Below are 18,122 nucleotides of genomic sequence, written 5' to 3'. Positions count from 1 at the left end.
AGATCACAATAGGTGTTTTCTAGAGACCGTGGAAAAGGGAGAGCATTTTGGGTCCATTGGCACTGGTCGGAGCAGCAGAGAAGAACCTCCAGCGATCCCCAACACAAAGGTTAGAGTCTGGCTGGCAGAGGCATCAGAGAAATAATACCCACCAGACATGGGAGGCTCCTGAAGAAGGGTTAGGACTGGGGAAGAGGGAAAAAAGGAAGGGGATCAGGGAGCAGAGGAAAAATAGGGCGTATGAGAGGGGCTAGGAGGAGGGGACAGGGATTGTGATGGAGGCCTAGGGCATAGGGGTGGTGTGGGGCTCAAGGGAAGGGAGTAGGGGACAAAGAGAAGGGGATCAGGCACATGAGGGGGGCCAGGAGGGTTAATCGTCCTTTAGGGGCCTTGGCCATCCTGGCCCTGACAGGGCAAGGGTAGGAGTTAGATGTATTCCTATGTATGTGCAGCACAAATCACGGTCCTCACTGAAATTACATAACAACATTTCGAATTTACTAGGACATCAAAGGTGAGTCTGCAAATGGTTTGGATGGGCTAGAACTCCCTCAGCTGCCGCAAACTGTGTCCAAGGCCTCCAGTAGCAGATACCGCCAACCACAATATCCAGCCCCACCTGCATTGCCAGCTCCTGTTCTGAGGGACAGGAGAGGACTGGGGCGAGAGGTGTTTGCCAGATATGTGCCTGTTTTACTATGTGGTCTGGAGTTACAAAGGTTTTCTTTTTAATGATATTTTATACCCTTTGGTTATAAAATAATATTACGAACCAGTGATGGGACTGAGCCCTAGAATCTGGAGCCAGATTGGCAACTCCCAGGTTTTAATTCAGACCCATTTCTATTACAAACTTCACAAAATTGCACCATATAATCAAACCAACTATGGCAGTCACCTGACCTGCCACGGAGCAGGGACAGGCCCCAGCTGTGTTCTCTGGTGGAAGTAATGTCACCAACACAATTGCATGCTGGGACATTACGCAGGACCAGTGATCCAAATGGGGCTGGAGGATTTCTATGCCATAGTGTTATCTATTCAAAGTGCCATACAAACATTAATCCTTACAACAGCCCTGGGAGGTAGCTTAGTTTTATTATTCCCATTCTATCAATGAGGGAAACTGAGGCACACAGGGCATAATTTATTCTGTGGAATAAATCCACTGACTTCAATGGATTTACATTAGGGATGAATTTGGCTCTGAGTTCTTAAGGGATGTTGCAGGACCTAAGAAAAAATAGTTTTACATTAGCTGGGCTGGATCCATCTTCAGTTTAACTGCCCTGAAAAAGTTGAAAAAAGTTTTTCCTGCCATGGAAAAGTTCCCATTGATTTCAGTTGGTATTAGATCAAACCTCTGATGTGTAATGGTATAGTCCCCTTCTGCTTAGCTGCTGGGGGCATTCACCACCTATTGCTAAAGGTCAGGAAATTTAGTCAATGATTAGCAGAACCAGACCTTTAAAGGACTGAAAACTAATTCTTAAATGGCAATTTCCATGCTTGTAAGTGCTGATCCAACTGCCACTGACTTCAGGACTTCCATGGACTTCCAAGGGAATTGGACTGGATCCTCAGCTACCAACACTCCACACACAAAGGGGAATATTGGGTAATGCTTTTGGGGGTTAGATACTGGGGAGTTTCTCCAGTGAAATGGATATTTCCATGCATTTGTGGATTTGGCTCAAAAACTTAATATTACTTTCAATGGATATCTTGTGCAAATACTGTTTATTTTTTAAAAGTCACTTGTGGTCAGCTATCATAGATGTTTTTGCAATCTGATTTAGATCCATCCAATTGTTTAATTGCTGCAAATATATTAACTGAGTGATTCAAATGCAAGAAGACAAATCCACAAAACAAAATATTATTGTAACGTGGCCTTGTGGATGCAATTCAATGCAATATCTTAGGCATTATATAATAGTTTTGTTTAAAAAATATAATTGCAGGTTATAGACGTGTATGTGATGGATAAGGAAAAATGCAAAAATTCTTTTGGAATTACAGGAGCATGGAAAAATATCTGGAGGGCAAAAACAAATAACTCATTTTGTTTCTTAAAAATGTTCAACCAAAACGACTGTAACTGCATTTCTATATGTTGTATAGTACCTTGAACTGCATAAGAATCCATATTTCATTCTGATGCCTGCCTCATGCATTATCAGGTGTTTTTTTTTAAAAAAAAAAGAACACTACACAGATGCGTTCTGGAGACTGTAGTTCAGAGGACATCAGTTAAATACTGAGTGGCTAAAGATCCCTTCCCCGTCTTCCTTATAACAACCGTTTGAATAGATTCAGTCCTTTCCATCATATTGTAATGTTTTGTTCTAATACATATTCTAGATTATAAAAGTTTCACAACCTAACAAATAGCATTTTTATCCATAGAACATTTAATGAAAACCAACCCAGCAAATTGTCCGCAGCTGGTTTTCTCTCCACAGATAATAATCTAGACCCTGATGCCTGCACAATCCAGATGTCTTGTGAGACAAATGAGGCCGAATTCCAAGTGTCTTCAGCCATCTGAGCAGTGTGGGTGTGTCATGTAACTGCACTTCTTAAAGTATACAATAGATGTTAATTAAAAAATAATATCTGTGCTCGTGATCTTAGGTACTCCTTATACCACAGAGACTCCTGCAGGCAATCAGATTTCTGATTTAACAAAGAGCCTGTTATAAATCAAATCCAGTGTGTTTCATGAGGATATGGATACCCTGGTTTGCATCAAAATTCAGAGCAGCCCTGAACCTTATTTTTTATAATTATTATTTTGATGAAGTTCTCTTAGCTTTTCTTTCACTCTTTTCTCTTTTCTTTACATTCTCATATGTTTCTGCGCTTCCTATATTTGCCTGCAAAAAAAATCCGGTTTCCTGGTATTTCTGATTTCTGCTAATCCAGGAAATATCAGGCAAGAGACTGTGGCAAGAGCCTGTGAGATTTCCAGATCAAGGATCTGATCCTACCAAGTGCTGAGCATCTCCTGCAAGGTGCTGCGTGCCCTTGATTGCCATTAGTTTGCTCAGCTCCAAGGTAGTTCAAGTACATTCCCCAGCTTTTGGGTACTTGTCTGAAGTATATTGTTCTCTCATCAAGGATCTGGATGCTTGAACTTCATTCTTATGGTTTAGAGCTTCACCAGAACCCCTTTGGTGGAATTACTTCCTTGTAAATTCCTGCTGCTCAGTTATGTACTCAATCTTTCCAGACTGAGGATGAAAATCTGCAATTCCTTTTTCACATTTGGATGTTGCAAGTTTCATATCCATCTTCCTAGGTTTGTTACAGCTCCTGGGCAAAATGTGAGTGCACAGCTAGAAAAGCCTATAAACTAATAAAGCTATTTCAGTCAGCTAAGCATCATTTATTCTGCACAGTACATATATCAGTACAACAGGAGACTGCATATGTATATTCTGGATGTAAGTACAGAGACATGGCAGAAAGCATCCATACAGGCCTTGTTTTGAGGAGGGGTGTGTGTGTGTGTGTGCGCGTGTGCGCGTGCATCTATATGGTTGTTAACGCTGATGTTGGGAGCTGGAATTTTCAGCTGTGACACTGAAACGTTCTGAAATCATCAGTTACTAAGGAGTTAAAAACTGATATAAAATAGAAAAAAGTAAACAAGGAAGCAGCAAGTCTACTGCAGAGATGCAATGCTGTTTGCCCAGAAAATGGGACAAAAGGGTATGTGGAGAACTCCCTTCTCCAGGAACAAGCCTAAGGAAGGAAAGGAAATGCTAATGCAGGGAAAACTGATGCACAGTAAAATGATCACTGTTAGTTCTTGCAGACCCCTGTTTATCAGCTGTATTTATTATTCCTGTGTAAGAATGCATCAGAGGAAAGTGCAGTATACTTTAGCAGAGATTGTACTGGATGGAGACAAAGGCAAAGAACTGAGATTTTGCCCCCCACGAGGATCCTTTTGTTCCAGCAGAGGGTGGTCTTGTCTAGGTCAAATTTGAGTACCGCAGGTGGAGCAGTGTGTGGAACGGGATCAAGGCTGAACGCCCATGGAGATTGTATTCTTCTCTCTCGAACCAGGACAGAGTGGTCCTTCCAGGGCAGGGCAGAGCATAATGGATTTATTGATGTTGCCCCAGCAGTTAGAATATATAGACATTAATTCCCTGCACTGCCTGGGGGAGTGTGTTGGACTGACATTGGCCAATTGGACTCTGTTTCTGATGTTGAATGGATTTTTCCTATTTTAATTTAATTTCTACTAAAAACTTCATTCATTTATGTATTTATTTTCTTGCTTCAGAGATGTTGAGAGGGAATAAACAAAGAAGGAGAATGAGGGTATGAAGGGAGGATATTACCTGGGGAGTAAGACCAGAGGGTGCAGAGGTGTGACACAGAAACACACCCACTTATACCAGAGAGAGAGAGAGAGACACACACAGTGCAACATCTACAAATGCTAATGTGAGCTCAGGGAAATGAGAGACAGAGAAAGGTGAGTCCTGTTCTGAAACCCAGGCCAGCTGGTTTAGTGGGCTGGCATGTCACTTAGTGGATCAAAGAGGGGCAGGAGAGAGAATAAACATCAGCATCATGATCTTACAAATCCTCACTGATGCTGATGGAATTGGAGACACTTTCAGTGATGGGTAATCCTGCTCTAAAATAAAGCTGTTGTAACTGATCCTCCCACACCTCTCTCACTTTACATATTTTTGTTCCAATGGCCCCACCTATAACGGCATCTGACCTGGAAGTCAGGGTACATGACTTCATAGTTGGTAGGTCTGTGGCAGCAAGCAGGAGACAGATCCTGCCAGACTTACTTGTGCTGAGCTGCACAGGTGCCAACGTCTACTGGCGCTGGTGGGTGCTCAACCCTCCTCTGTCCCTGGCCCTCCCGTGACTTCACCCCTACCCTGCCCCCTGTCGACCCCATTCCAACTCCTTCTCCAAAGTCCCCGCCCCAACTCCACCCCCTCCCTGCCCCTATTCTGACTCCTTCCCCAAATCCCCGCCCTGGCCCCGCCTCCTTCCCTGAGCGTGCCATATTCCCGCTCCTCCTTCCCTCCCGGAGCTTGCAATAGCTGTTTGGCGGCGGCAAGCGCTGGGTGGAGGAGTAGGGACGTGGCATGCTCAGGGGAGGATGTGGAGGAGGAGGTGAGATGAGGTGGGGCGGGGGGGAGCTTGGCTGCCAGTGGGTGTAGAGCACTCACTAATTTTTCCCCATGGGTGTTCCAGCCCTAGAGCACCCGCGGAGTCAGTACCTATGCAGACCTGCACTGTACTCTGGGACTCCCACTGTTTTCAATGGGACTACCAGTGAAGTAAGGTACTATCTAACATGCAATACAACTGCTGGGATGATCAGACCTGGTAGGGAGATAGGCACAGCTAAGTGAGCCACTGCACCACTCTGCAGAGGCCAAGTGCAATGGATCTTATTAACCTGATAACAGGAGCAGCACTGGGGACAAATTCATGCGGCAGGAGAGGCTGACAAGGCCCAGCATGGTGTGTTAACAATGATCAGGCAGACCCCCTTGTGCCCAGAACCTCAGCAGCATGAGACCAGCAGCTCTGTCTTGCTGGCCTCAATCATTAGACTTGAAGCTTCTTCAAAGCCATGGGAGAGGAAGGGAACTGTTTTGTTTCCTGAGAGTGGGGGGGTGGGCAAGCTCTGTCTCAATCTCTTCTCCTTCTCAATCATGTCCTCCCCTCGACTCTCCCTAAGACACCACCCTGTGGCAAACCATCCTTTTGAATGAGCAAGGCTGGGCATAGCTCCCTGCGGATCTGCTTGGTGCCACTCCTGTGGTTGAGCATTGTGCCTCCACAGCATCCCCAAGCCCCATGGACAGGCACTCGGAACACAATTGCCCATGTCCTTTGCGGGCTTTGGGAAGAGAGGAAGGAAGCAAAATTATCTTTGCTTTCCACTCAGAGAGAGTTGACTAATCCCGTGGTAGGTTCTGGGAAGTGACTTCATGACTGGCACGGCTGCCACCCAACAAGACAAATTCTTCTGCCCCACCAGAGCTCATTTAGACTAGCTAATAGACACTGACCCTGTCACTGCTTTCTCTGTCTCCCCTCCCCTTATCGCATTTCACCCGCTCCAGTACAGCTGGGGAGATGTGCTCCGTGGCTTGCCAGCTTTCAGATGCTGCAGCCACCTTAATGAAAACAATCCTCTTTTCTCCTTCCCTCTGGCATATTCCTCTCTCCTGGCCCTAGATGCCAATCTAAATTTTCCAAGGGGCATCCTTTTTCTCCTTATTGAGAAACATACACATCTTGTTGAGCAGAATATTTGACTGCGGGACTGTTTGACTTGGAGTCTCTCCTGTGTCCTGTTGCCTGGAATCTTCCCCTGCCCTTCTGCAGGGTATTGTCATTCTTACTTACAAGAGCCCACCCATTCTGTTCCTGTTGTACGTTAGATTTCTATGCATAATCCCCCCCTTCTCAGTGACATGGAGGTGATGTTAAGGAATGGGCTGGGTTTCCATTGCTCCGCAGAGATACTCTGGTGAAGCTTTGGACAGAGGCAAGAAATTCTGCTTTTATAATTTGATTTCCCATGAGAAAAAGAGAGAGAGAGAGAACAAAGCCGCATGTCGGATCCATTTCCCACAGCATAGCTTGTCCTGAACTGCTTTCCCTCACCTCTCAGGGAGACGTGTGCATTTTGTTCCATGTCACTGAGAAGACTCTCCAATGGGGACATCCTGGCTGCTTTAAACACTTGGGAAAAATAGGGTCTAAATCTCTCGAGCTAGTCTCAGTAGATGAAGCACAGAGAGCCAGGGCATGGTGCTGGTTCGAGAGGTCATGAATTTCTTTAATAGGGTTTGGTCAGCTGAGGATAAGGGATTTCTTCCCCTTAGTGGCAAGAGAGTGGGGGACCTTTAGTCAAACAGCAGAAGGAATGGCAGAACTAGTTTGAATTGGCCAGATCTCTACCACAGGATGCTTCTCTGATCACCCAACTCTCAACCCCACCAGAGAGGGCAGGACACCAGGTGTCGGGTGAGGGAAAGGTCTCATTTCTTTCTGGTGTCTGGTTTAATGCCGCAAGACTGGACAGTAAATAAAAAAGCACTTGGTTCCTTGAGATTAAGTTAACCTAAAACAAATCTAGCTCTAGACTTCCAGCCATTCCCATCTCCTTTAGTGGCTCTTAGATGGCGAAGAAATCTACAGTACTATGGGAAAAAGGCTAGGCAATACTGGCAGGAGGAGGAGAGGTGGGAAAGATCTGTCCTAAATGGAGTGACAACTTCTTTCTTGTGAAAAACTCTCTCTATAGCCCTCCCAGCTCAAACTGTCTCCAGATTTAATTCACTCACCTGCCACACTGTTAGAGCAAGGGCATCGAACTCCTTCTTGAAGAGGGCCAAATTCCATTTTTAATTATAATCCATGGGCCAGGGTATAAATTTAGGACTCCATATCCACCTAAATCCACAGCAAAACCCCGATTCATAGCAATGGCAGGTTTACACAAAGGTCAAGCAGACGATCTGGCCCTTATACATATCCTTTAGTTACTAACATTTTTTATTTGCTCAGTAATGGAGTTAGCATCATTCAAATGGGAAAATTCTCCCCATTCTTTCTGCCTTTTCTTGTCTTCCTTTCCTATCCTTCTTTCTCTTGTGTCTCCTCTGTTTCTCCCGCTGCATTTCCTTTCCTGCGGTAACTCCCAATTTCCCACCTTCCCAGGGGTTTCAACTCTCACATTCTTCCCTGTTCCATTCTCCTAAAATGATCAGCAATGAGAGGTAATGCTGACATTTTAATGTGGCACTCTAGGCAATGTTAGGCACTCTAGGGCGAACACTCCAAGATGCTTAATGGAAGTTCGCACCTCTGAGTGACCATTTCAGGCTGATTGCAGACTCAGGAAGATGACTGCATTAATTACACTGGGGTCCCATTTGGAAAGGTTTTTGTTTTGTTTTTTTTACAATCATTGGGGCTAGAAACTTGCATTTTAAAAAAATGAAAGCTGGGATCCTGCAGAACCTGAATCTACTACACCAATAGATCAACAGGGCCAGGTGTCTAACACCACTACCCATAGCTGGGAGCCACCTTCTGATGCTCAGAAAGCCTTTGCTCTTAACTTCTTGCTAAAGGCAGCTCCAAGCTTTATTCCAGGAGTGGATATAGGGGGTTCTACAGCATTCTAGAGGGGTCTTTAATCTGCTATTTGGGAGCTACATAAAATCTGGAACTTCTGCTTCCTTTGAGCAGGTACAGATGGCTCTTGGGGTGGGAGGTGGGAAGGGCTTCTCACTTCGGGAAGTCACTTGGAGTGTGGAAGGAGTAGGGTGAATGGGGGGGAGTTATTGTTCTGTCTGAATGAAGCTAGTTTCTGGTTGCAATCAGAGGGATGTACTCCCCCATGTTTTCTCCCCTCCCCTTCTCCCCCCCCACTGAGAGGCACTTCACCTTCATGTCCTTGCTGAAGCAAAGCACTGAACAGTGAAAACAACATACCTGATAACTGCTGCACTGAAGGCTGGTCATGTGTGCTTAGCAACTGTGCCTGAATGGTTTCTACTACCCTCTTGAAGCGACGGCTTGGACCTGCGGGGGAGAAAAGATGCAAACAGCCGTGAGAGAGCAGGAGCTGAATACCCACATAAGGCAAAGGGCATAACTCAGGGGAAGGAAAAACAAGCATCTTCCCTTCAATCTCCATCCCTCCCCCATTATCAAATGGATAGTGTGTCTGTGGGCTGGTGGTAGGGTGTGACTGAAGAGCTACTGAATGACCACTTTAGAGCTAGGCTGTGAAGGACTCCATGGAAGAGTCTAGTTTAGATGCTCCTTTCCCATCCTAGTATCTGAAATGCCCTGGGGGCTGGTTTTCTAAATGTGATGTTCGTTTTCTCTTTTTAATCTCTCTCCTCCCTCAGACAGTTCCCCTGCCCTCCAGAATTAGGATTCTCAGTGGGAGTTACAGGTTAGTCAAGGGCCTAGTTCTGCAGTTCTGAGTCAGACTGGCCTGCCTCTCTCACAATGTGCCTGGTGGCCAGCTAAAACAACAGAGTGGCTACCCTGTTACTTATGTTCTGAGTCAGGGCAAAAGCCCTGTGGGTGACTGCCCAGTGCCTTGCTCAGAGACACCTGATTCTGAAACAATAAGCCAAGACAGATGGAGCATTTCAAGTCCAACGCATTGAGCAGCAGTGACTCTAGCACACCTGTCTGGCTGACCATGATGGCATCTGCTTCAATGGTAGTTGCTCCCATTGACCTTCCCTTTCTCTCCCAGCATGCCTATCACTGCCCAAACCGCGGGAGGTCTAAATTGTCATTCCTCTTCCCTTCCCAAGTTCTTCCTCTCTTCCTGATTTCTAGGCTTTCATCTTCTCTGCTCCCATGTCTGCCCTCATGCTCCGATCTCCCCACTGGCAGGGTGAATATTCCACTGCCCACAGGCTGCAGCCATTGCATGGTTACCTGATAAGAGCGTGAAAGTAACTGAGTAGATCCCATTCTCCTTCTGTGCCTCGCCCCCTTCTGTGTATGTTATGTCCACCTGGAACTTCACTGGCTTCTGGAAGACAGCGGGACCCCCTGTGGACTTGTATTCTGCTCGGAAACTTGTCTGTGAGATGACGCTGTGACTGAGGCTGGGAATCTGAAACAGGGCGGTGGTAGGGGATGATATGGTTAGAGGGCAAAAGCTCTATTTAAGAAGATCTCTCTTTCTCTCTCTCTCGCTTGGACTTCCCAGCCATCGGAGAGAGAAAGCTTTGCTGCCTATGGGCTCCACCTTGCAATGAGCTGTGCACTCTTGTAAAATCAGTGGGAGTTGAGGCACTCAGCACCTCACAGGAATCCACAGTACTTTGTAGATCAAGCCAGGTTTAAAGAGTGCATACTGGTGAAGTTACCTGACATACTTAGGGACTCCCCCTGCTGTACAACTGAGCATAGTGGGTCCTCCAAAGCATCAGTTCCAGTAGATCCTCACGGCTCAGTGAGAAATGATAACAAGTGGGGGTAGAAAATTCAAAGCTGGATACCAAAAAGAGACCAGGAAAAGGGATACTCAATATCTGACCTGGACAGATAAACAGGACCAGAACCTGGGAACTCTACAGGGACTGTTTACCTGTGAAGAACCTAACTACCCCCCACCTCCTATTAATAGGAAACAGACCTCTGAATGACCTCTAGGGTACTCCTAAGATCTTCACACGTGGGGCCAAAGTTTCAAAACTGTTCAGGGCAAGGTTTTCAGGTGCCCAGCATTGACAGTCAGGGCCAGAATTCCAAACAGGCTCAGCATTCAACATGCTAAAAATCTTAGAAAGCTGGCCAGTTATCTGGGTGTCTAAATAGGAATGGTGTTCTTCTGAAAATCTGTTCCTAGGGATTCATTTAGCAGGTTGCTGCATTATCTTTAATTAGGAAGCTAGCTGTGAGAGAGAGCAGCTGGGGTATTCACAGTGACTTCTTGGCACTAAAAGCCAATATACCAGTCCCATATGCGGAGCTGAATTTATGGACTTCATGTAAGGGAGAGGCATAGTTTAAATAAATGTGTGGTCATTTACAGTGGGTGATGCAGACTATTCTGTTATAGCCCATTCTTACAGGTCTGTGCTGTGTGCAAAAAAGTTCAGGGGTCTTGACTGCTCTATGGAATGGAATTCATTACAGCAGGTATATCATAGAGATCGAAAATTAGTGCCTTTCTGCAGAAAAACAATGTCATATAGCAAAACATATAAAATAAACTAAGCCCTACCCACATCTCAAATTTTAAAAAAATGTACCTAACTCCTTAGAACAAAAAAAATCTCTCAAATCAGTTTCACTCTCATTTACATTTTCTTCATTTGTACTTATGGGTGGGAGAGAATAGGGCTTCTGTGTCTGGGAAGAAGAGATACCCCCTCCCCCACTAATCCCAAGATCCCAGGTGTGGAGACTTTAAGCTTCAGACAGACAGCATCCCCAACCACAGATGTTTCAGCCGTAGGAGAAAATGAGCTTTCTATGTGTGCAAAATACAGGGGAGATTTAAAATTAAGACTAGAAAGTCTGATGTGAGACAAATTTCCCCACCTGGTGCAAGGGATAGAGGGAGCATCCTGAGGATCCCCAGAAGGAGAAGGGAAAAATAATGTGCCATAAATCTAATGGAACAGTCGATTAAGGGAATTGACTTTCTAGGCACTGCAGCAGCACTTCAGGCTCTGACTGCATTTAAACCCCAAGCATCGGCAGGTCCATGGAAGACTCTTTAATTTTAGCGATTTGCAAGTCCCGTGGGGGAATTTGGAGGAATTCCAGGGTGTGGGGGCCCTGCCCAAGAATATGTGGACTTAGGATGTCCTTGGAATTGAATAGTGAGATAAGTCTATAGCACGGGCCAGATTGACTTACCGAAAGGAAAGCGTGCACAATGTCAGCCTTGATGGAGCTTAGTGGTTTATCTTTAATGACCACAAAGATCTGTTCTTCTTTCTCCAGGTTGATGAAGTTACCGAACCAGGATTTTTTGGCAAGCCTGACATGAAGAAAAAAGAAAGGAGGAGTAGGTTTAGAACAGAAAAGCATCTCTTAGACACCTGGCATTTGGACAAACATGCCTACGACACAAGGATGATGGGCTTTCATTACACTGTGATGCTGCTACAACAGGTGATGTGATATAACTCAATCAAACACTAGACTGTGGACTGTGTGGTTTTATTACAGCAGCACATGTGATCAGCAATGGAAAGCCAGGAGTTGCTGTCACAGTTCTAACCAAATATACTAATCAATACGACATTTTATACAGTGCATATAAAATCTGCATACGGATCTCAGAGATCCCCTGCAAGGCTCTTCCTGTGTTTTCTGGCATCATGGTAGGTGCTGGTGACACTGATACTCTGGATTTTCTGGAGGTCATTCCAGGTCAGTTTCAGCCCACTTGAGGTTTTCTAGAAGTTGTGAAGCTCCTAACCTGAAAATCTCCTCCTGGGGTGACAATATTTATTACACCCACATTGTTCTGGATGTCTCAGTCACCCTCCAAGTTGCCATATCAGTGGGTGAAATTCACCCCTGTGCAGAGGGCTAGCCCAAGGCCTATATATTACTTAAATCCCACTTAGGGAATCTAAGGAATGTATGGCCCTTGTGCTGGCCTTCTGCCCGGGGTGAATTTCACCAAGTATCAAGGGGGAGATATCAAAGTACACAACCACCATTCTTGGTTTTAACAGATGGTGGCCAATACCTGCTGTTTCCTCAAGCACTGAATGCTGATTCCACCATAAATGAAATTACTTTGTTGTTTTCACACTGACAGCAGCATCAAATGTGTACTCCGGAGGTTTCACTAGCACCGCTTCATCAACATTCACTAATAAAGTAAAAGGACTACAGAAGAAATGCAGGGTCATTTACATCAATGCATGGTTAGCCAGGGCTTGAGAGTAGTAGGTAGCCCCTATAGAAAGTGTGGTGGAGGGGGAAGATTGCTTCAGTCATGTGACACAGCCATAGCATTGTTGAGTCAAATTAATCTCAGAGGAAACTCCATTGAAACCAGTCAAATTACACCAGGGATGGATTGTCTATAGAGGTTAGAGATTAAAAGACCCACTAGGCCACCCAGTCCACCTTCCTGCCAATGCAGGATTATTCCCTGCAGAATATTTTATAGTGACCATGTCAAGTCTGGTTTGCAATGCGCCGAGTAATGGACTTCCACAACTTCTCTTGGGAGAATGCTCCAGAACATAACAGGAGAAGAGTTTCTCTAACCTTAAGTCTTTCTGGTAAAGAGCCATCTGGAGAAGGGATTAATACAGCTCAGCAATAGGCACCTGGCTAAAGATCTGCTTCACTGGGTAAACAGAACTGGTTAGATCTAGGCTGCCTGGAGCCAGACTTCAGTTAAGGAGAGAGAGGAACACCCTGGAAAACTCATTTGGAGTCTCGACATCTGGGATGGAGAACAAAGTCTTGAAATCAGTTGGACTCAGCCCTCACTACTGGATTGCTCCATGCATCACAGCACTGTCTTTTTATTGCCCATTTAATCCACACAGAGGAAAGATCAGAACTGGAAGACAGCTCAGTGTTAATCAGCTTCTGTTTCCATCTGTCCCAAGTGACCAAAAGCAGAGTGCAAAAGGATTCACTTGCAGTTTGGTAAATCACCCTCCTCAGGAAAAGTGGGTTGGAAAACCATAACTCCCTAAAATATTCATAGGCAGCTGTAACTAAGTCAGTGAGCCAAAGATTACCACAGAGAGCAGTAAAGAGAAAGAGCCTCTCATTTAAATGGGTCGTTAAGAAGCTAAGGTTAGAGTATGAAAGGAAATTACACACTAATGAGCTCATGTGCCTCCCAATGACAGAACAACCCTGTAGACCTCCCTGGAAATCTGGGGCAACCACTCCCTGCATGTTAAGGGCCTTTTGCTCATTAGCTGTTTGCACCTGAGTTATCCATTTAAACTGTCTGGTTGTCCTAGGCTTGTATCCAACACTTCTGGGGTGGGCCAAGGTGTACATATTTAAATGTGGCTCTTCTGTGTACAATAATCATTAAAAAAATCACCTTGTGGGCCCCTATATTTACTGGTCTCTCAGTGACTACAGATAAAAGGGCTCCCTTTATAGGTACAATAACGAGGTTTTTTTGCCATTAACCTTGCAAACTCAGCCTGAGATCTCAGGGCCCAGCTGAGTTCTTTCCTTCTCATGAATTCTCACCAGGAAAAAAGACTTTGCACCAGGCCAGTTTAAGACCTCAATGACACCCCCGACACCTTACTGCCTGTAACTGATTGGAATTCAGTAAACAATTGTGTTGGTGATGCACAAGATGGAATAGACTCCAGCTGATTCCCCTGTTGCTGTGTTGGCTCTGCAGAGCTCACAGGATCAGAAACCAGTACAAACTGACTTCTCTCCGCCAACTCAACAGATCTGTCTCTGCAAATAACCACGGAACAGACCTGCCAAGTAAAAAGCTGCCCTATGTACTTCATCATTTTTCAGAGTAAAACCGCACTTTAAGGTCTGATATCCAACTGAAGTTCTTAAGAGTCAAGGGCTCTCAGCACCTTGAAGGAGATCTTCAGTTGAAGCATCTCCCAGAATCAGGCCCAAAAGCTGGCATTGGGAGTCTAGAGTCCCCTTCCTCCCTGCAGTACAAAAGTGACTGGCACTGACAATCCTCTCACCTCTTTGCCTGTCTCCTTCTCAAAGTGGGGCTGGAGGCAGATGGACTCCTCTGGGGAAGCACATGAGACCTTCAATTGCAGAGTAAAACTAACCAAATGGATGCCATGTGTGAAAACTGAGCCATATACTTTTGTTGCTTGAAGAGCAGTAGAAGTTTAAGATGGAAAAGACCTAACATCCCAGGGTCATCTTTCTAGTCCATCCCCTTGGCCTGACTGCAGGGTTAGTTCCCAGTTTACAGTAGATTTTCCAGTGCTTTGTCCATTCTTATGTTAAATAACAAGGGCTGAGGCTTTCACCTCTTCCCTAATTGTTTCTAGTTCGCTTCTCTCCCCGGTCTCTCACTAACAAACCCACCAAACTCTCCCTCTCAGCTCTCTTGTGATGGACCCACATGCTATAGATCCTTTCACTATTTCTTTCTTCTAAAACCTATCAGGAGCTGTTTGACCAGCAGGAGGTGAGACGCCTAATTTCTCCACTCCAGTTGGTCTTTAGATCCCTCACATACATGGAAAACCCTCTCTAGGTGATGGGAGGGGCCATGGTTTAGACTCTGTGTGTAGTGGGCACTGTTTCAGAGGGCAATAACTCTTTTTTTTAAACTGAAACACAGACTTGGAAATACTGGGAGAAGCATGACACGTGTGGTCTACTGCCTCGTCCTCTGATATGTTCAGAAGAGGGCACATGGAGAGCTCCTACTGGTCTCCAGAGAAGGACTATCCCCTTCCTTCCAGGCACATTTAAAACGACAAATGGTGGTGTTCACGTCTCAGAGGCACACTTTCCTCCTGGCTTCCCCCTTGCTCTGTGGCCAGTCAGGGGTGAAAAACAGACTCTTACTTCCCCTCCCTCCCCTGCACAAGTATCTGAGTCTAAGTCACAATCTTGCCCTAAATACACAAGACACACCAAAGGTGTGAGGAGGAGAATATGCTTATCCCCACCGTACAGATGGAGGCACTGAAGCATAAAAAGATTAAATGACTTGTCCAAGGTCACACAGGGAAGAGGAGGGAACTGAACCCACATCTCTCAAGAGCCAACTCCATCCGTGCATACGTCTAGTTCAACTGTTCCTTCTATGGTGCATTAATGAGTCTGCCCTGGTTTATACTGAATTCTAGCTGCCCCCATGTTGCCCAATTTCATAGCTCTGAATTTCTATAGGTCCTTCTGGAGATGTGTAGCAGTAAAGACATCCTCCTTATAAGGAACAGCTAGAAGTCAATTAGCTGTTACTGGCAGACATGGATGAGAATGGAAGGTGTGTTTCAGGGGGCAGTGAGAAAGGAGGGGATGTCACTGGAGGACAGAACAATCTATATCCCATATGGAATAGTTTGGTAGGATTTAATAGATATTGATAAACTTTCCATTGCTTTTTTTGAATGATCATATAAAATTTAATCGAGAATTCTATCCCTGCTGGTAAAGAAAGAAAGAATCTCATTCTCTGTTAAAAAGCGATAGGTTTCTACAGTAATTTGTCTAGAACCCTATTGGAAACCTTATTTGGACCCTGATTCAGAAAGACACTTAAACACAAGCACTGCTTTAGTCATATGATTAGCTCCATTGATACCAATGACACTACTCACATGCTGAAGGTTACATGCATGCTTAACTGCCTTGCTGAATTGGGGATCTGGTGTAATACACCAGCTGAGGATAGATCCCTTTAGGGTTCATTACTAATAAATTAACTAGGACTTCTCCATCAGAGAAAAACAAGCATTACCTAGACATGTGATGGTATATTAGCCAATCATTGGGACTGCTGAATGAATGAGAGTCATTAAAAGATGCCATAACAGAGAAAGGAAATACATGTTTATCACTCAGTACATGAAGTCAATAGCGTTCTTGATGAAGATGTCTTTTTTCTTATGGGGAAAACAAAAACAAAACCCAAAATATGTGGAAGTGGGCACTGAGAAACAAGACATCTATGGTTAAAATAAAATCTAGTTCATTATTTTTTCACGAGTTTTATTATGTTTCCTGCAGGGTGCAACCCAATTGAACTCATTAATTCAGCAATTATACAGAAAAGGGAGAGAGGGCCTTAGGACTTGACTTGCATCCAAACTGCCTCAAATGACAGACTCTACCTCACCACACCGGCTCTTAAAGGGACAGTGTGAAGTAGAGATGGCAGGAGCTTCCACAGGCACACAAAAGAAAGAAAGATTTCACTCACAGACTTTTTCAGCTTTAATACCCTTAAGACCATTTGACATAAGTGTTTCATTTATTTCTTCAGTGTGAACCTGTTCTCTTTATGAAGTTTCCCTAAGTCCCCCCTAGCAGTAAACACCCCATGCTTTAAATACACAACATGTTCTATTTTTCCTCTTGGACCTCTCCCTCTTTTTTCACTCCTCAGTCCCCATCCCGCCCCCCTGACCATTCCCCACTCACCCTGCTAGTGCAGCTTTGGAAATGGACTGCCCAGCTTTCACAATACGATGCCCTGGCACTAGTAAAAGTGTTAAGGCAATGCCCCTAGCTCTAATTAGAGATCTTTGGACCCCAAATCTTCATCAAGGACTCATGAATATTTCACACTCATTTCTTGACAGAGGACTAAATTGCCTCAGTTGGCAGGGAAATTCTATGGGCATAGGGTGCACAAACACAAACTGTGAAAATAAAAAGGACTCATTTGGCATCTGTTACCCATATTAGGAAGTGTCTGGAGCCCTGCTCTTTAGCAGGGTCTTCCAAGCACACCATGCAGTGATGCACATTTGTGCAATGGAATGGTTTAATTGTGCACTGATTTTTAGGAATATGCATGATGAATATTAAATAGCCCATGCAGCTCCTGGTGCTGCTATCGGGAACTAACACTGCATTCACTATCACAGGCAGTGACTTCTCTGAACTGCTCCAGGAATTACTCTTCACACCCTATTCCAGTGTAGCACAAACTGTGCTATACTAAGTAGAAGTGCTGTGACTGCACTAATTGGAAGGCCAATTACAAGACCTTCCTCCCAGAGAATGATTTGCTGGAGAAACACAGGAAGAGAGAGAGCAGGCTGGGGTTTCAACACTGATAAGCTCAGCACTCCAAAAAAAGTGAGGAGCCTTAGACACACCTGTTGACTTGCATTGACTTCACTGGGCATTGGGGGAAAAAAGCAAACAGAATGTTGGGAATCATCAAGAAAAGGAGAGATAATAGGGCAGAAAATATCATGTTGCCTCTCTATAAATCCATGGTACACCAACGTCTTGAATACTGTGGGCAGATGTGGTCACCCCATCTCAAAAAAGATATATTGGAATTGGAAAAGGTTCAGAAAAGGGCAAGAAACATGATTAGGGGTATAGAACGGCTTCTGTATGAGGAGAGATTAATAAAATGGGTACTTTTCAGCTTGAAAAAGAGGCGACTAAGGGGGGATATGATAGAGGTCTATAAAATCATGAGTGGTGTAGAGAAAGTAAATAAGGAAGTGTTATTTACTCCTTCTCATAATACAAGGACAAGGGGCCACCAAATGAAATAAATAGGTAGCTGGTTTAAAACAAACACAAGAAAGTATTTTTTCACTCAATGCACTGTCAACCTCTTGAACTCCTTGCCAGAGGGTGTTGTGAAGGCCAGTACTACGAGGTTCAAAAGGGAGCTAGATAGATTAATGGAAGATAGATCCATCAAGGTCTATTAGCCAGGATGGGCAGGAATGGTGTCCCTAGCCTCGGTTTTCCAGAAGCTGAGATTGGGTGACAGGGCATGGATCACTTGATGAAAACTTGTTCTGTTCATTCCCTTTGGGCAACTGTCAGAAGACAGAATACTGGGCTTGATGGACCTTTGGTCTGACCTACTTTGGCCATTCTTATCTTCTTATGGATTGGGCCCATGGACCCCAGTGGAAGATCCC

General features: G+C 44.8%; 1 protein-coding gene across 15 annotated transcripts in view; it reads right to left on the bottom strand.

Moving 5' to 3' along the window:
- Positions 1–18,122, bottom strand: part of BRSK2 (BR serine/threonine kinase 2) — a 450,698-nt gene that overhangs the window by 11,469 nt on the left and 421,107 nt on the right. For all 15 annotated transcript variants that reach the window (XM_038404500.2, XM_043517782.1, XM_043517775.1 and 12 more), the window contains 3 exons: positions 11,416–11,539; positions 9,478–9,658; positions 8,509–8,598 (listed from right to left, as the gene is read on the bottom strand). In XM_038404500.2, coding sequence (XP_038260428.1) covers positions 8,509–8,598; positions 9,478–9,658; positions 11,416–11,539 — 395 coding nt within the window. The remainder of the gene's footprint in view (positions 1–8,508; positions 8,599–9,477; positions 9,659–11,415; positions 11,540–18,122) is intronic.

Source organism: Dermochelys coriacea, chromosome 6, assembly GCF_009764565.3.
Source record: "Dermochelys coriacea isolate rDerCor1 chromosome 6, rDerCor1.pri.v4, whole genome shotgun sequence".
NCBI lineage: Eukaryota > Metazoa > Chordata > Testudines > Dermochelyidae > Dermochelys > Dermochelys coriacea.
The sequence above is the reverse complement of the archived record's forward strand: the minus strand, read 5'-3'. Positions and strand labels throughout refer to the sequence as shown.